The sequence below is a fragment of the Sylvia atricapilla genome, chromosome 1 (genome assembly GCF_009819655.1).
Source record: "Sylvia atricapilla isolate bSylAtr1 chromosome 1, bSylAtr1.pri, whole genome shotgun sequence".
In the NCBI taxonomy this organism is placed as follows: Eukaryota; Metazoa; Chordata; class Aves; order Passeriformes; family Sylviidae; genus Sylvia; species Sylvia atricapilla.
Genome location: NC_089140.1, coordinates 127,574,673 through 127,594,411, shown reverse-complemented (window position 1 = coordinate 127,594,411; position 19,739 = coordinate 127,574,673). Strand labels below are relative to the sequence as shown.

The following is a 19,739-nucleotide window of genomic DNA, read 5'->3' as shown; positions in this document are numbered from 1 at the left end:
GTACTTTGGCTTTCTTTCCTTCACTAATGCACTGTTCTATCATCAGTTCATGCACAGTATCTAGCACTGGGCTAATCCTCCCTGTAGTTAACCACCTTTGAAAAGATTATCCATGCAAACCGATGAAATTTCTGAACACTATATTGCATGGGCAAATGTCAATACAGACCAGGGTGCTGACAGCCATCAGCACTTTTATGCAAAATGAACCACATCAATGACTAAAATACATACACACTGCTGCTAAACCCCCCCTTAAACCTTGATTAAGGCTTTGTTTCTTTACATAAGGTTTGCTTTTTCTGGTTTTTACTAAGCCCTCATCATAATCATGGTTATAGCCACTGGTAATGGAAGGCAACTGAAATCTGCTCCTACTTGCTGTGTATTTGGGAAGATACAGAATGCATACTTGGGCACCTGAATATATATGATCTGATTTTCGGAAGTGTTGAGCACCTCCAATTCTCTCTGAAATCAACTGAAGTTGTTCTACAGCAACTAAAAGCGGGTCAGTGCACTCAAATCCCAAAGACTATTTTATTTTATTGCATACCAAATGATATAAAAGATTGTGGGGTTACCTTTGTTTAAGTGGCATTACTTCATTTAGTAGTTACAACACAAGATGCTCCATGGAGTTAGACAATGGTACAAACATGTTATCAGCATGGGAAAAAATATAAATGAGCAGTTCACATGCCCATGAAGTTGGAAGCCAGTACTGACAGCTAGAAACTCACAGTTTCCTCAAACAGTATCATCCTCTGTTCATAAAGCAAATTCTCAGCTTGGGAAATACAAGCAATATTCTCAACCATAATTAAAATATTCAAGAGGAGAGAGTTCCCAGAACTAGGAGAACTAAAGGCTGACAGCAGTTCTGGTATATCATAATGAAGAGGTACTATAACAGAATTCTCTTTTTTGCAACCTTAAATGATTTGCGTAACTTGTTGGTAAAGCCCCTACTATAGCACAATACCACTATTGCAGCACTAAATTAATCTAATAAATTGTAGCAGGTTCAAAGACAGTAAATCACCAGCAGAAATAAAAAGTGTAATTTCAAGATTTAATTAAGCACACAGGATGTACTTTTCAGTTGAAAACAGACAATGAATCCCCTTAGTGGGTGTCTCCAATTTGAGTCCATGGAAGTGATAACCCCTTTCACTGATGGATCATGCAAAATTAATTCTTAAAAAGATATTTGGATTTTAGGGAAGTATCCTTTTGATTCATGAAAATTAAACGGCCTCTGCAACCCTACTGAATAACATTGCAATCCCCAGTGTACACCATCACCTTTTGTGACTCACTCCTTCCCCCTCCTGTCCCTCCAACTTCATAAAATGATTAGTCCACAAAGCAAGACTTTTTCTTCCTTCCCTTTACATTGTGGCTCCCTGGCAATCTCAGATAGGGGGAGGAATGTAATGATCTCAGGGCAAAGATGCCATCCTAAGACAGCATGGACACTATCTCTCCTGCCAGTTTAGCTATGCTTGGAATAAAGTAGCTGTGATGACTGTGCTTTATGTCAGTCTGTGAGTAATATAAAGCTGTGGGGCATGCTTATGGATTGGACACCTCTTGGGTTTTAGCAATATTTTATGCCCTTTCCAGGACAGTCTAATCCTCATCAGCATTAAGAACAGCTTCTTTTGGAGTTTCCAAATCAGACACTGGGTTAGGTAGTAGCTATAAAGCTTCTTTCTCTTATTTTTTTCCTGAGTTCAGATGTTGTGTGTTGCTACTCAGTAACCATTACATTGTATTTAGGCAAAACATAAACTTAAAATGTTTAGGATTTGTGTCTTCATAGTAATGTTCCTTTCCTGTCCTTACCAAGTCTAACAACTCTTACTAAAGGAAATGTGTCCCAGTCAGACTATTCCATTCTCCTGCAGCAGTGGATAACAAGATCAGTTACCTTTTTTCACTTAACTAAGTCTATATATTAGAAAATACTTTGTACGTTAAGAAACATATAACTTAACACATTATATGCCATTTCTAAAACTTGCATCAACATGTTGTATCTATCTTGTGAAGACAAAATGCTCATCATCTAAAAGCAACTGGCTTGTGTAGTTTGAGATGGATGTCACTGGCATAGGCAAGATGAAAGAAATCATAATATAGATGCTCATTAAAACTTCCAATGTTCTTTCTGGCTCCATTGCTTTAAAAATAGTTTGTCACTTTACAATTAATAATTCATTTAGCTATCAACAGTAAACAGGTAAAAGAGGGTACTTCAGAAGCAATACCTATTTCTGCAAATGACAAACATTCTGTTAGTAAATAAATCCCCAGTACCTCTTTAAAAGACAGGCTTTAAGAGGCCTCCCTTCAATATTTTGACTTATCAGACAAAGCAAAATCTGCTAAGTTACTATTGTTTCATACACAGGGAAGAGAGCTATATGACAGGCAGAAGTGCTTCCTAGCACCCAAAGCCAAGCATAAACTCAATCCCAACTCCATGCTGAGACTTAAAATAGGCCTTTTTTTTTATCTTTCCACCTGTGCCCCATACAGGACCTATGTTTTGTGAGCTTAAAGGAACTTGCCAGTCTTCTTGCTTCCCATGACCAACTCTCAGGGAACACTGCAAAGTACACCTGCCCTGGTGTTCACAGGCTACAGAAACGACTTCAGGTCACATGAAGTCTATGGCACTTTCAGACATTCAGTATGGGTATCTCCAGACTCAGTCCAGCACTTTAGTCACATCATTTAATCTTAGCTATGGTAAGTCACAGAAACCCACAGATTCAAGAGACTGATAGGAACTTGTTTTTATTGACAGCCTGTCACCAGAGGACAACCTGCTAGACACACCAGTGTTACCACATCTCACAAACATACATTTGAATTTCTTTCTGAAGCACTTTTTTCAAATGTCAAAGTCTTACATATGCAACTGTGCCCCATACAAGGAGGAAATATAATTATATGCAAAGGATGACGAGAAAAAAACAGTATATATGGGCCTAATTTCTCAATTAAATCACTTATTGGGGAAAAGATATGACTGTCATGTCAGAATTTTATCTTGATAGCACACCACCTACCAAACCCAAGTTACCATAAAAAATATTTACATTATGCTCAAGAACACCTTGAAGGCTGCTGAGACAAACACAGTTGATTCGTTTTATTATCAGTGGCTACTCTTTCCCACACAGGACCATCACTCACAGGAGAAAGGCACATGGAAGCCCACACTAATACAGTTCACACTTTCAGCAGAACACATCTTAGCTTGCTTCAGATTTGTAACAAGGCAATCAAGTGACTTCAAAGTCAGATGTTGGCCTATATTAAGTATGTCCTGGACTGTGTGGAAAAATAAATGACCGCCATCAGCACCTGAAGGAAGACATCCTTAAATTGATTCTATTGTCCTGACTCTTACATCATTTTATCAGTCTCAAAGCACACAAAACTATGTACATGCTTGTCTGTGGGGACAGGTTGGAGTTCTGGTTAAACATACACACACACACACACACACACAAAAAAAAAAAAAAAAAAAAAAAAAAAAAAAAAAAAAAAAAAAAAAAAAAAAAAAAAAAAAAAAAAAAAAGGCATTAGCATTGATTTCAGGTTGTAAAGACCAGAGGCTGATAGTTTCTTTGAAGAGTCCCAGAGATTGTCTGAGGCAGGAGGGACAAAATCTACCAACTCTCTAGATTTGGATAAAAGATGGAGAGCAACTTTTGTCACCTGCTTATCTGGGATGGATAAACTGACTAGATTCAGAGGTAATGCCATCTTAAAGTTCCTTTAGTACCAGCCTGTGAATGCAAATGAAACCTAGGGATTTTTTTTGTCAATTTCAACAAATGAAGTTCCAACATTTTCAGTCCTAGTTTACCAACATCCCTTTAACAGTCTTAAATAAACCGATTTTTATGGAGAGCTGCCACAGTCACCCATATGTAACAACAAATGATTTTTGGCTTCTCATTTTCAAGAACATTAGCTTCATCATGACAAAGAGCAAGCTCTTCTGAAAGGCACTGCAGGTCCGTAAATGCCATTTTAAAGTTCAGGAAAAGATAATTAACAGACTGAAAATGTCACCAAAGATGAGACCAAGATGGTTATGCATTTCAAGATTTGCTAAGTAACCACAGGGATTACATCCTTTCTCAGTGAACATAATCCTGCTAATAACGTGAAACTGTATTTGCAAGTTTAGAACTTCTTATTGAAGTGTGAAGATTAGGACTTAATGTTTTGTTTCTCTTTTCAGATTAATGATTACATTCAGTTATGACAGCACTAAAATGCTATTGGTATTACAATATTAAGAGACACTTTCATATATCTGAGAAAAAATTTAAAGATTTTTTTAAAGATTATTTTAAAAAAAATGGTTGATTGTAGACCTATGTAAGAAAATGTAAGACAACCTAAAGAACAACAAAATTTTAGTGACCAACTGCTGTTCACTATCACAACAGGATAGATTTTAGATTGGAAACAAACTATATTCAAAATACAACCATTTCAAAATATTTTATTGAAATTAGCATAAAAAAGATTTTGAAGGCTATTTCTCAATTGGTTCTTTCTAAATATTAATGAAAAAGTAGTGGTTAGTTTCCAACATTCTCCACCATAAAGTTATGTACTTTAGGAACCTTTTGTTTTTCTAATCATTGCTTCCATCATATCCCACTGCTCCTTGGTAACCTACCAAAAGAAAAGAATTGTTTTAGAATTTCATATAATTACACATCAAAGTGTCTGAATGTAAAATAGCAAGCAAGGAAATTAATACCCTCTTCAAGTCATTGAATTCTCCTGCCATAGAAACATATTCTCCACCATCCATTCTGATAACCTAGAAAAAGCACAAACAGTGTATTTAGTAATAGTGGGGTATCTGTAGCATTCCCTTGTTATGAACTGTGACAGTAACTTTTACCGATTTGGGTGAGAAAAGCCCATACTCAAAATAATGCAATTCAACCACTTTTGTAAGTTCTTTTTAAAGGTGCTAACAACCAGACACTTTAAAAGATGGATAATACTTGTAAAGAATTTTGAAGTAAGATGTTTGGTTTCATTTCTGAAACCAGGGATTTAAAAAACCATCAGCAATACTCACACCATCATCAGGTTAATATTGTACAAACAAGGTCAACCAAAACTCACTGCTCCATTAACCCAGCTTGCATAGTCACTGCAGAAATAGGCAGCAAGATTTGCAATTTCTTCTACAGTTCCCAGACGACCACAGGGAATCCGCTCAATCATCTTCTTCTCAAATGCACCCGTTGGGTCAAGGCGGCTAAAAGCACCCTGAGAATTAAAAGAAACATTAAAAAAAATCACAACTACATCAGAAAATAAAATCCAACAGAGATTTGACTCCACATACGCAATATGGAAATTAGTATTTGTGAGTAAGCTGTCTATGCCCTCATTGTCAGTAGTATGAAAAACAAGGAAGTCGGAAAGAAAAAGCAATTTATCCCTGTTGCATTGATATGCATCTACTGATGATGAGTTGGAATTTAACACAGTGGGGATAGTCACCCACCATCTATCTGTGAAAAACAAAAGGGTTTTTTCCTCAAACACCCTTGATAAACATTTGAGGAGATTATACATTACAGAGTTAATAACATGGAAAAGAAAAAGCCCATCAGCAGCAACTGCTAAAGCTAAAGGAAGTCACCAGAATAGCTTAAAATGGCATGGGAAATAAAACAGGTTTTTTCTTCCCTGCTCCTCCACAAGGAAATAACCTCCTCACTCAAAATCAGAAAAGTATCAGTAACATGATGTTGAATTACCAGAGTTATGCTTTAAAGCACACTGTAATTCTTGTAATCATGGCCGTAAGCATGCTATTTAATTCTTCTATTGCCATGTTTTTAATTGCCAGTTTATAAGCCTAACAGTGTTGTGCTTGTATGCCTTGTTCTTTTCCCACCATGACTGAAAACAGTACTTTTTAAAGCCATGGATGTTGTCCCTTAAGCAGAAAACCTTGATTTTGCAATATGCTGTCTGCCTTTTCATGCTTTCAGGGAAATTTCAAGTTGGAACCATACACCAAATGTATCATTTTATCAAGAAGACACATTATCTCAAGTAAGTTATATACTATTAGTTAAAAAAAGAAACATCAACTGGAGGTAGCACTATAGATATTTAAATCCTTTAACTTGCCAAATGCTTTTCTTTTACTCTTACTTAAAAATACACAAGATACAAGGCCTGGAGAACTTTTGGTTTGATCCTCTTATGTATTTCAACATTCTTATAATCCTGCTAATTCTGCCACTTATTTTTCTTTCTCATGAAAAGAGTCAAAACTGAAAAAGGAAAGAATTGTAAACAAACAAACAAAGTAAAAAAGAACCAACTCTGCACCCCTATTCCCAAAACAACAGCAAAAACAACTGTGAAATATTTTACAGGAAGAAGTAATACCATTATTAGTTGTTAGTGCCCATAATCATATTAATTTGATCCAATGGGAAATGGATCCTTCTTTCTCTTCTTGCAGGACTGCTTTCTTTATTCTTCCTGTTCCAGCTGCTCTGGATTACTTCCTTCAAACCCTCCAGTCCTCCTTCTCACTCATTTCAAAGCTTCTCATTTCCTTGCCAACTTAGTCTTTCTCTTTCTAGTTTTGAGATTTTCGACAAAACTAGTAAGATTCTGTTCTCAGATACCTAAAAAAGATTCTAAGATTTTGGAACTGATCACATGTTTTGTTTAAAAATTTGGGGTTCAGGCAGAAAAAGGAACCTTACTCCAACAAGTGTAAGAACTCACTCCACTTGACATACTAAGTACACAGAAATAAGCATTAGCATTAAATACTTTGATTTATCAATTCTTTGAAACACTTAAAAAATTATATCAAGGGTAGGTTAGTAGAGGGGACAGTGGCATGTCTCAGAAGTTCAAGAAACTCTATTTTACAAAAAGCCTAAGAGGGAAGTGTGTTCAATATTCCAGCACAGTCTTGACTGTCAAGGATATCAGATTAGAATTTATAGCTATAGAAAGGTTAGACTATTGTAAAGTTAAGCCTGTACTACAAAGCATATTCAAGGCTGTGTGTCACTTCATGCCATGTACCTTTGTTTTTACTGGACCTGGTTGAATCACATTGAATCTCATGCCATATCTACCCCATTCAGCCGCAAGAGACCTAAAAATGCATTAACAGAATGCATCAATATTTTAAACACAATATTGTAATCCTATTCAGAAAAAAAAAATTAAAATTTAATCAAATGTGTAAATACTAGAACGCTCCTGAAACAGATAATTTCTACTTAAAGGGGTTTTTCTGTGCTTAACAGAATAATTTCAGAGAAGCAGAAAAAAATCTCATTCACCAAGACAGGAATATTGATTTAATAGAGGCATTATGATCCCTCTATTAATTTCCTCTAATTCCTGTATTGATTTAATAGAGTAATTTTGAGTCTAGGTAAAGCAGTGTGAAGGAGCAATTCTTTCTCCCTCGCAAATCACAGATGCTGTTGGCACCTGAACTCCTTAACAAACAACTGTTAGGCCATCATCTTTTTGTAGCAATTTAGACTATCCCACAAGCATACATTTCTAACATTTGCAACAGAGCTCTCACATTATATGTTTTGAAATAACACAAAACAGGACTGCTAGAATAGTTTTGCTTTATGACATTTTCTTTCCATGATGAGTACTTTGGATCTACTATGGTGAATGAATTAGCTGAGTCATGAAGTCTCTGAAAAGTACAGATTTCCATTACAGCTCTATAGAACAGAAATCAGGACCATTACTCAGTCCCTCATTTTTTCACAGATAAAGAATTCTAGTTACTGAAAGGCTGCCAATCTATTCAATTATTTCTGCTTAAGTGCAGAGGAAGATCTATGTGTATGAAAGACTAGCCTGAAATCGAAAAGCAGAGAAATCCTTTTGTTTGCTGAGCACCATAGATACGTCAACAAGATACTGTTCTGAACTAAGCAGAACTGCAGACCTTAATTTTAAACAGTGATAGGAAACAAACTTGTTGATGAATCTAAACAGAGCTGAAGCCACAGAACACTGCACCCAAATAACAGGCATGTATTTTCCTCAGACAAAAGAATGTGAAAGTGCTACAGATCTCAAACAGTTCCCCTAATAGCTGTCTTTAGGTGCCAGTTTACCTACGAGAATGCAAGAAAACCTAAATATCAAAACTCTGTGAAACAAATTTTGGAATTTGCAAATGCCAAAATAAGTAGTTCTACTTGTCCTTATCTTGGTCTTGTGAAAAAACCAGTACCAATTAATATTTCCCTCTGTAGGAAGCTGTCAGCATACTGTTTTCTTGGTAGGATATTTGAGCCTGGATTGAGCTCTTGTGGTACAGTGAAATAGGGGGACTACACAACAATTTTTATAGACCAATTACCCCATATTAAGGATGTGAAAACCAAAGCACACATTTCGCTGTATTACTCACTTGCTCATTGCTTCTACACCAGCTTTGGCAGAGGCACTTGGCAACACAAATCCTGAACCACTCTCTGCATAAATTGTTGTAATCGCCAGGAATGCTGCTCCTAGAAGGTGCAAAAACATTTAAATAACAATCCACACCAGCCAAGTCAAACAACCCTGAACATCAAACTCTTAAGTTCAGGTAAAAGCAAGCTAAATGGTACAGAAGTTTTCTACTCAAGTGTTAGGGACACCTTTTCACTCTGGGCAGTGAAAACACATTTTAAAAATATAGTCTTTGAAACTTTCTTTTCAAGCCTCTTTATTTCAGTTTCCTCTTTTGCATGAGTGTTAAAAGTTGTTCCAGGTAAATGCAAGTAACAATTGATTAGGCTCTGAAGGTCTAGGCCCTCAGACTTCTACTGATAATGAACTTAATGCAGGAATTAGTGAATAAACTGGAGTGAAGGCTTAAGATCTTACAGTGCTTTTTCAGAAGCTACCCTAGTCTAGTTGTCACTAACCAAGTATTTTGCCCTAAATTAACTAATTACTGAGTGGGGGAAAAAACCCAGAAAAAGCCACCAAAAACCCTAAACTATGAAAAAATTGGCATTAACAGTTAGGTTTGGCATAACCTTGAATTAACAATTGAGGGCTTGAGAAAAAGCTTATGCAGAAAAATAAATTTTCAGAAGCTTTTTCAGCAGCAGAGCCAATTAGGGAGTGAACCTGCACAACTTCTCCTACTATTATCACAACAAACTCCATTACAAAAGAACTACTTTCTTTTATATGCTGTATTTTAAAACAGATATAGCAAAAACATTCTGGAATATAATGGAAACTGCAACTGCTTATTTAAGCTTTCTTTTATAGAATCCTGCAAATTATGTCTGACCAATGACTGGGGCATGAGCTTACTGTAGCTGGGAAATGAAGGACAAGGGATGACAGTTCACTGCTTATGTCACAGTAACTAAAATAACTGTTCCACTTACTGTATTTTAAAAATAATCTCATTAGAATAGTTACCCAGGGAGTATTTCTAAAACAATATACACTACTGATAGATTGCATGGAAGTAGAGACTCAGGTAGAAAATGACATAATACTGACCCAAAAGAAACTAAAGAGCACCATAAACAAGCACTAATTGAAATGCCAACAGATATCCAGAAACTGTGGGCTCTGTTTATAAAAAAGGAGTCCTCACTGAGAGACTTTGAACGGGAAAGAAACCATAGAACAACTTTGAAGTTATCCAGAGATCATTGTTAACTACATATTTTGTAGAATTCAACCACTGGTGGTTTTTTTTTAATCAGATTAAATAGAGGCAATTAGGTCAATCTAACACAAAAACTGACAAATTTCCAGCTCTGATACTTAAAGAATACTTCAGCTCATACACAACTTTTATTTCTAAAGCTTATATTCATAAAAAGGACAATAACTGATCAATTAACTCCTCTCAGTTTGTAAAAATAAGTATCCTGCTAGCAGATTACAAATTCCTTTTAAATACCAGCACAAACTTGCAGTCTAATAGTAGAGAACTTTTATTATTTACTACATTAGACTTAATGTAGGTCACACTGCAGACATAAAGGACATCCCAGTGTTCTATAAACAGTCAGATTTGTAGCATCCTCACAGACTGATCTAAAATATTTGCAGTTGGTAACATGACTCTAGAAACTAAGGTCTCTGCTCAAACTAAAAAAAACAAACAAGCAAGTCAAAAGAAAATGAAGGTGAGATGACAAAGAGGAACACATGACTTACTTGTCATGCAAAAACATGTCTTAAAGACAGCCTTAAACAAAAAGTCTTATTTACAGAAGGACTCCCCTAGAAAGAAGACATGCAAGTAATAGCAAAAGAAATTGACATGTTTTGGAAGCTGAGAAGTGAATGAAAGAGACACATTATGAAGGTGAATAATGTCTGGATTTTACCAAATTGGAGAATAGAAGTAAGGAAAGCAGCTTTTTATTCAACAACAGGAAAAACAAAAGCACGTTTGAATTCCTATTTCACGTTACTATGTGGGCACACTACGTGCACCTGGAGGACCATAAGGCAACCTATTTCAATATTCTGCCATAATGATTTAGTAAGTCACAGCTGGGGATGGATTTCTCAGGTGGGAGTATCAGCACTAGAAGAGTGGAAATTAGTATTTCATGTGCTGCTAAAATATAGAGGGGACATAGCTGTATACTAACAAAAACTGTTACAGAGCCATGGAAACAACATTAACTTCATATTGTTGTAATTAAATAGTACAAGCTCATGGAGAACTTTTTGGAGAAGATTTTGAAGAAAGTCAGCTAATTCAGAGTTTAAGGAAATACAGTGTAAATACACAAGTAGTATTTCAACACAGTGGCTGTACCTAAGAAAGAGGATTCAGAAGTGAGGGCACATGGAATATCATAATTATATCTCACCGCTTTTAAATGAATTTCACATTATATTATTCTGATCTCATAAAATAAACTGTTTTTCAATTTATAACTGGAATGTAAAATGAAAGCAGTTCTTTGTAAATAATCTATGATATAATATAGAAGGGCATACATCACCTTTCCTTTTAAGACAATAACCTGGTTAAATAAATCTTTGGCTAAATAGTATATTTAAAAAACTCATATTTTTAAGGTGAAGCTATGATAATGAATTAAACTTCTAGATAGTTCAGAATTAATTAAACCCAGGAAAAATAAAATCTAATACAGATTTCAATTTCAAAATTTTTTTTCAAATTATCTTAAAGGTAATATTCTCTAGTACTACTAGTCAAATACCACAGCTGTAAATTTTATTTTATTGTAGGAGGAAAATTCAAAGGGCTATCCTGACTTCTTGCTCAATTAAAGAAATATCGCATGTTCAGTTCAATTAAATTAACATACACAGAGAAAAATCAAAAGAAATAACAGGGTTTTTTTTTCTTTTCTAATACAAAGCTTTGTTTTTTTAATTTTAAAAATGTTTTACACCTAGAACTCTGCAATTAGATTTTTATATTCGGCCTCAGTTGGCCTCTGGGTCCAATTGCAAGGCCTGATACTACAATGAAGTAATTGTTAGCCAGATTTACTGTGTGATTCTTAAGTACAGCTTCCCCTGGAAACGTTCCTTTCCAGAAGAATGTTAAAAATTGTTTTTCTCTTCTCACATGACTGTATTTCTCTTCTCATACGAACTTTCAAAACTGGGTATAATAACAGTAAGGCAAGGAAAGCAATTAATACTATGTCACAATGCTTAAGATACCTTTTTGTACTTTAATGAGCTCCTTTCCAATTTCCAGAGTTACAAAAGCAGTACCATTAAGTACGATATCAGTTATTGTTTTCCAGGCATTAGCAGAAAGTCGTTCAGAAGGGGAAATAAAGTTCCCAGCTGCATTGTTTATCACAACCTGAAACACATAAAGGAAAAGAGTTAACTAAAAAGAACTCTTCCTGAGACAAAAGTAAAGATTTAACAAGGAGCTTTTTAGCATTTCCAGGGACAAAAGTTAAAATATCCTCATCAAATGAGGGACAGGGGGCAGGGGAAAAGGGAGAATAATCCATAAGAAATTTTAACATCTACAGAAGAGATAAAGTATCACTAACAGAAAACGAGCTGTATTTCCAAACTACTGTACTGAGGAACTAACATGTAGAGGCTGACTCAAATCACTATTTTCCAGAGTATCTCAAGTGCATCCTAACAGAAAAGTTTGCCCCCACCAGATTCCAGCATCATGTCTATTTAACATAATGGAAGCATGGGAATAGAAGCAAAAGGCAGCAACCTGATAACTAAAGTCTGGATGAAGTGACTGTTGCACAACAGGAATTCAAATATGTTGTGATGAGAGTGTTATGTTACAGTGTACTGCAAACAACCACTACAAAACTTCTGTTGAACAGATGTACATCTGTCCCTTCCTATGAACACTAATCAGCTAGAGGATACTTTTATTTCAAGGGACTAAGCATCACATTAGCAGTATTTAAACAAAAAATTATGTAGCCAGATCTAGCTGGCTAGATCTATATTTAATAATAAATGTGCTGAAGCAATAAAATGATGTACTGTTAATGCAATGGCACCTTTATTCATGTAGGTTTGCACATAAGACAAACTCTTTGTCCTGAAGAACTTCAGGACTAAATTCTAATGAAAATATTAGAATTTTCAGTTACAAAACAGAGCACAGTACATATTACATGAATATAAAATTAATAACATACAACAGTCATAAATTATACATATGTACAGCAAATTAAATTTAAAGGCCTCCTTGAAATTTGAACGAAAAAAAAATCCAAATACCTTGAGATGCTGAGGAGTTTACTCAAATCACTGTATAAATACATGGAAGATACAATAATAAAACCAGTGAACTATGACCTTTGAGGGAGGCAGGACTGCCAAAATAAGCCATGACAAAAGAATGATTGCTTTCTAATTGGGAGTAACCCCCTTGGTAATGGAATGAACAAAACAAAGCTGGAAGGACTTTGAAGTGACTGCCATTAACTTCTGTCTTTGAGATCTCACCTCACACGCGGTGTGGCAGTGAGTGATACCCAGGACTCATAAACCGACATCTCATGTCTGCAACTAAGAAAAAAACTGGACAAAATGAACTGAATATTCAATTTACTCTGCAGTCTACCTTAAACACACAAAATATGTGAAATTAAAGGGAAGGTAAATGCTTGTAAAGAACAAGTAATGGGAAGCATTTATTCAGAAAGTTATTGGTGCTCTAAAATGTACTATACAGGAAGCGATCTCCTCCCTCTCTGCGCACATGAAGATCATGATTTTGACTTTGGCCAAAAAAACTGTGTTAACTAATAATAAAAATAACATCCAGAGAATCTTGTCTACAAATTAGGACAGTGAGTTGCCTTATTTCTAGCACTGTTATAGCATACAGCTATACAGCACACAATTTCTCTACTTCTTACAATATGTAAAATTCAGTAGGTTCTCTACCACATCTATAGGAAGCTCCTCATGATTCCAAATTGTCCACAACACACATAAAACAGTTTTAAATTTCCAGTAAACAGTTTTAAATCTGACTGTCCTTTACCATGATGCTACATCAATCACACCTGCTATCAGCTAGCAGAATCCAAGTTGTTATCTCACAATCAAATCAGAATTTGGTGATTATTATCCTTCAGACTCCACCACATCACCCTCCTCACAATCTGATGCAAATACTTCTGCTGCTTTGTGCCAAACTATTAAAAAACAGATGCTTGGTTTGAATGAAGACTTTTTTTTTTTTCATTTTATGAGAACTTAATCTTCAAATTGGAACCTTCTTTGTGCTAATAAGCTAATTAATAAGCTAAGCAAGGACCAAAGAAGACATTTACGGTTACTTTCATTTCTAGTTTGTGAAGCATTGTTTTTAAGATGTAATTCAGTAAACACATGTAAATCACCTTTTGAGGAGAATTTAAGGGCGATATTCCATTTCCCTAATTCAAAGAATCTCTCCAGAATAGTCCCATTATTTGAAACAAGATGCTAGTCCTCAAAGTAAGGATAAAAATGTTTTGTCTATTTGGCCACTAAATATTTTAAGAATCACAGGAAGAGAGTAACTGGTCTAACTATGAATGTTACCTTTACCTTGAAGTACTGCCATTGTTTTGTTTAGTGTCTTTTTGGATTCCATTAACTTTCTATCTTAGTAACTTCCTTCACACCTACTATGCAAAGTATTTTCAGAAATGAAGAATGAGTTCTTTCCTTTCCCTAGAAGACTTACATCAGGATGTCCTGCCACTTGGATTGTTTCAGCAACAGCATTCTTAACTGAGACTGGATCTCTCACATCACACTGGATGGCATGAACCTAAATAAATAATAATGGAAAGGCAGTTGTAAGACTCAAAAACTGTATCAATGTTTAACTAAACAAGTCCATAGAAGCATACAAATGTAAAAAAAAAAAACCAAAAAAACCAAAAAAAACCCCAAAAAACCACAAAAAAACCCACAAAAAACCAACAAAAAAACCAAACAAAAACAAACAAACAAACAAAAAAACACACAACAATAAAATCTAGAGTATAATATGTAACATATTCATAATTCTGCAAAAATGTACCTTATTCCCTGTTTTAGAAGAAATTTCTTCTGCTGTTCCTTTCAAAACATCCAGCTTCCTAAAAATAAGTATTAACATCCCTTATGTCAGATAAAATGCAATTAGAATTCAGATTACTAAAACATTCTTTTTTTTTCTGGGCAAACATGAACTAAAACTTGAAATATATGTGTGCATATGCAAGTTGCTGATTTTCATGAAAATTGAGCTTTAAGATTAAGACTATGTTTAACCACTAACTTTCTGAGACAAAACTTTAAGTAATTTATGGTTAGTGCTACTTTACAGCAGCTCAGAAGTGACAGTGGTAAGAGACTTTAAAGCTAATCAGCATGTGGTAAGCCAGAAAAAAACTACATGATCATAACAAATTCAGTCTTAGCTACTGCTCTGCTAGTATTAGTAAGAGACATACATATTCGCATTTAAAACTAAACAATTAAATCACTGTTAAGATGAATGTCACAATACATCTGTTTGATTTAAAATCAGATTGTTTTCCTAGACTTTACTGAAGTGCTTCTGGACTCTACTGCAGTACGTAAGAGAACTGTAAAAAATCACCACTAAAGGAAAATTATGGCTCTTGTTGAAAGTCAGAAGAGGAATGGATTTAATTCTTTATTGTAATTGAAATCTTATCTAGAACACCTGTAATAACATTTATTACTGTTCAATACTGCCCACTGCAAATTTTTGTTCTCTTTAAGGTTTTAGCTGAATTTATGCCTACTATTTGAGGCTGTTTATTTTGCTGCTACATTTCATGAAAATGTGCTTAGTTTATTTCTTCCTACTGACTTTTCTACCATTAAACATTTGCAGATAAATCTGCAAGTTTCTAGAATCAACAATATGGCATTGTTATTTGAAACTGCACTGCAACAGAATAAATAAGAGTAATTTTTTCTGGTTTGTAAAGAAGAAAACAGACCTATTCAGCAGTCAGTATGAAATTAAAGTTCTAAAACATCTTCAGTAATATTTACCGGCTTGCTATAACACACTTGGCACCTAAACTGGACAAAGCTGTTGTCATCCCTTTGCCAAGCCCAGTACCTCCACCAGTTATAAAGGCCACTTTCCCTTGGAAGGTATTTGGTGGCAACATCACTTTTTGAAGAGGTGAGAAGAAGGCAGCTTGTGGTGCACTGCTGTCTTGATGCAGTACATTTGGCCCACGGCTGAAAAACTGCAAGAAAAAAAAAACCAAACAGGGAAGTTAGTTTCTTCTCCTTTCTGTACGCAGGATTGTTATGTAAGATCAGATTTTCCTATGGCAGTGCAGGTAACAATCATAACTCTCTTATTATAACTAAATATATATAAGAATGACTAGATTGCATTATAGCCACACACATGGACCTTTACTTCAATGCTATCACTAGACTAGGAAAGCACCAAAGCTATTTTTATACATTCTACTGCAACTAGAAAAACACTTGAGTCATGCCTCTTGCTACTTCATGCATTTTTTTGTATCTATCACTTTTACTAAAGCATGTGGCAAACCATTAACAACAAAGTACAGAAGGACTTGGGCTTCAGGTTGATATAAAACAAATCCATGTTTTTTTAGGTTACATATATACATATTTACAAATTTAAAATCTTCAGCAACAGATTGATGATTTTGATCCTTTACTACTTCATCCAACCAAACATTCTTTACTGGAGAACAGGACAAAATCAAACTTCATAAAGCTTGCCCTAATGGCCACTGGAGCTGCAAAGGAAAGCAGTGCCATCTCTCAGACAAAACTGGGCAGGGTTAGATTATCAGCATCACACTCTGTCCCAGCAGAAATACCATCTACAGTAAATTAGCCTCAGAAGGACTGGTCCCTGCAAAAAGACACATGGTTGCAACATGTTTAAAAATAGATATGAAAGAAGAAGAAATTTCAGTATTACATCTAGAAAATTATACTAGTAAGAAAATACTCCACTAATGTAGTGAGAAATTTGTGATGTCACCAAGAAAGCTGCAGCAAAAATAGCCAATAGGATACTTCTAGCATCCTAATATGCTAAACTAACACAAGCCATAATCTAAGTATTAAACTAAATGCTTTGGGACAGCAGCATTACAGTAATAATTCACAAATGTTCTTATTATTTAAAATACAAAAGTTACCTTAACCTGAAGCTGCAAATGCTTCCAAGTATGACAAAACTTGATTTACTTTATTTTTGATGTGCAAAACAATTAGAAGACTGTAAGTTATACTTATTTTCTCTGGTTTTACCTTGTACTTGGGTCTTTAATGTGTTTATTTTAATACAAAAAAAAACCCCATCTAATACAATTTTGTAAAAGAAGACTGAATGGTCACTCTTGCATGATCCTGTTAATAAAACCATGCAATTGTTCAACAGACAGAAAAAAGGGTAGTTTTAAAATAGTAAAAATATTACAACTTATTGTTCTGTTTACAAATTCACATTTTGAACACTAAAAATAAGAGATAATATATTTAGTGGTAGATCATTACTCTATACTTCCCACAGTTACATCAGAGGTTTCACAGAGCTTGAAGTTGGCCTGCAGAAGTGTGCACATGAATCTGTGTGGTAATACATATATTAGCATAAGTAACTGGGGTGAAAGCAGACAAAACAATCATGGAATTACACAAACAATTTAATGCAACTTAAAGCATGGTGCTAATAGCACTAGGGTCATAGGCTCCATCACTTATGGCACATTCACTTAGGAACTGGACTCGATCCTTGTGGGTCCCTCCCAGCTCAGAATGTTATGTGAAAAACTAAAATTGAGTTGAATTGAAGAGTTGAAGCCACTACACAGAACAAAATTCAGAAAGCAAAGCCTAAAACTATCACATCTGTAAAACACTCTTTTTTTTTGATTCTCTTACTGAAAACAAAATTCGCATGCTTTCATGGAGTACCAGAATACTATTAAGCCTCCAGGAAAGAGAAATCTGAAGATTCTCTTCTGGGACTTTCTTAGGAGTCCTCTACTCATCTCTCTTCAGGACAAAAGCTCCCTCTGGAGAATTTCAGCCCAGGACAGAGAGAGACTGCAGATCACGTCGGCATTTGGGCTCCCCCTTCCTTCAGGATATGGAGATAACTCCTCTGAGTACTGAGACTCCCTGATCAGGTGCTCGCTTAGTGACAGACACAGCCCAGGCTTCTTGCTCTCCATGAAAGAAACATTGCAAACAGCTTTCCCTCTGCTCGAAGGGGAAAGATTAGGACATGCCATAGCAGAGGAAAGCAGAAGGCTGCACCAAGATTAATAAAGTATGGTAATGATAACCAGCCAGTAAAGTTGGTGTAATTGAGCAATCTTTTAGTCAGACTGCTACCGTCTCCTTGCTGGCTTGCACAAGAGGCTTCTATGACAGCATCTGTGCAATTTAATCATTCCACTACTTAAGACTGAGGTTTTAAATTAAATCTCAGGTGTAAACAGAGATATCAAGAACCTAGTAAACAGCTTTTAAAAACCCCAAACATCAAACAACAAACTCACAAATCACTGACAAACCCAAAAACAACCCTCACCCACGGGGTGGAAGGGAATTGTGAAATTACTGCAGAAAGCCATCTCAGAAACACACAGTCAATGGCAAGATGCTCAGGGAAAACTCAGTAGAAATGGCTTCCAGCAACATCCACACAGTCACAGAATCATAGAATGCTCTGGGCTGGAAAAGACCTTAAAGATCATCTTGTTCCAACCCCCCTGCCATGGGCAGGGACACCTTCCACTATAACAGGTTGCCCAGAGATCCATCCAGCCTGGCTTGGAACACCTCCACAGATGGGGCATCAACAGCTTTTCTGGGCAACATGTCCATATCTAACCTAAAGCACTCTTTAAATCTGAATCCATTCCCTCTTGTCCTATCACTACGCATCCTCGCAAGAAATTCCTCTCCAGATGTCCTGTAGGCTCCCTTCAGGTACTGGAAAGCTGCCAGAAGTTTAACTCGGTCATAAGTCAAGCCACGCCACTGCCTGGACAACAACATTCCAGCGATTTGCCTAAATGGCCCTGCACAGCTGCGCTATCGGGGCCAAAGGGCGCCGGCCCATTCCAGGGAGACACGGCAGCGCCGGGCGCTGGGGCAGGAGGCCGCATGCCGGGGAGCTCAGCCCGCACCTCTGCGGCGGACAGGCCCCGGAGCCGAGGAGAACCGGCGGGCGCTCCCTTCCCGGCTGTCTTCCCAACCCCGGCAACCAGAACCGCAGAGCCCCGCCGTGCCCTCTCTCTGACGGGACAACGGCGCCGGGGCAGAGCCTGGGCGGCGGGGCAGGAGGTGGCGGAACTCCTCTTCCCGCCGTCCGCCCGCCCTCGCCCCGGCAGCGCGGGGAGCGCCTTACCCGCCCGGCGCCGGACACGCAGCGGCCGCGCCGCCCGCACCGCCACAGCCGCGCCGCCGCCATCGTCCCCCGCCGCGCTCTGCGCCTGCGCCGCGGGGAGGAGCCCCGGGCCATCGGGGAGCCGCCGGCACCGCCCTGCCCGGGTGCTGCAAAACATAGAACGTGTAAAATGTTCTTAAGAAAGGACGATGTTTGATTTTTGATTTTTGATGTTTGATCTTTGTATACTTTCAAGCCTAATCATCAAGACAGGAGCAAACAAGCGCTAAGCGATGTCCAGTCGAAAGACAAATAATTTGTCGGTGGAATTGCCTTGTTAAGGCTTAGGGCTTGACAGGTTTCCATGATCTCAGACCTAGCTGGTGATTAACAAAACTTGGGAAGAAGGATGTGTCGCTAGAGGACACGAAAAGAAGGACACTCACACAGCCAGTGTTAGGACGAAGAACAAGAGAAGTTTATTTGGGATATGGGTTTAATTAGTTTTTTGAATTTGATCAGCGATTGGGCCATGAAGTTGACACCTCTGACCCCACTGGTCAACCTAGAAGTCCATCAATTTGTCCTTCCCTCCGGAAGAAATGCACAGTTTACAAAACATCACTTTTTCGTTTATGTTACAATGCATGAGAACTCCAGTATAACATTGTAAAACATCAGAAGGCTGAAAAAAAATCAGGGCGACAGGATGTACCACTGACAGTGGACACAAAATTTACAGAATTTATGGGATACAAGGGCGTTTGTCAGAATCTCCAAGATAAGGAGA

General features: G+C 36.8%; 1 protein-coding gene across 1 annotated transcript; it reads right to left on the bottom strand.

The window, feature by feature from the left end:
• Nucleotides 1-2,792: 2,792 nt before the first annotated feature.
• Nucleotides 2,793-19,034, bottom strand: DECR1 (2,4-dienoyl-CoA reductase 1). The gene is made up of 10 exons (XM_066333276.1): nucleotides 18,971-19,034; nucleotides 15,601-15,803; nucleotides 14,612-14,669; nucleotides 14,270-14,356; nucleotides 11,755-11,902; nucleotides 8,492-8,591; nucleotides 7,123-7,195; nucleotides 5,179-5,325; nucleotides 4,802-4,864; nucleotides 2,793-4,713 (listed from the first exon to the last, which is right to left on the bottom strand). Exons 1-10 carry the CDS (start codon nucleotides 19,031-19,033, stop codon nucleotides 4,654-4,656), a joined length of 1,002 nt encoding a protein of 333 aa, XP_066189373.1. The 5' UTR covers nucleotide 19,034; the 3' UTR covers nucleotides 2,793-4,653.
• Between the last annotated feature and the right edge of the window lie 705 nt (nucleotides 19,035-19,739).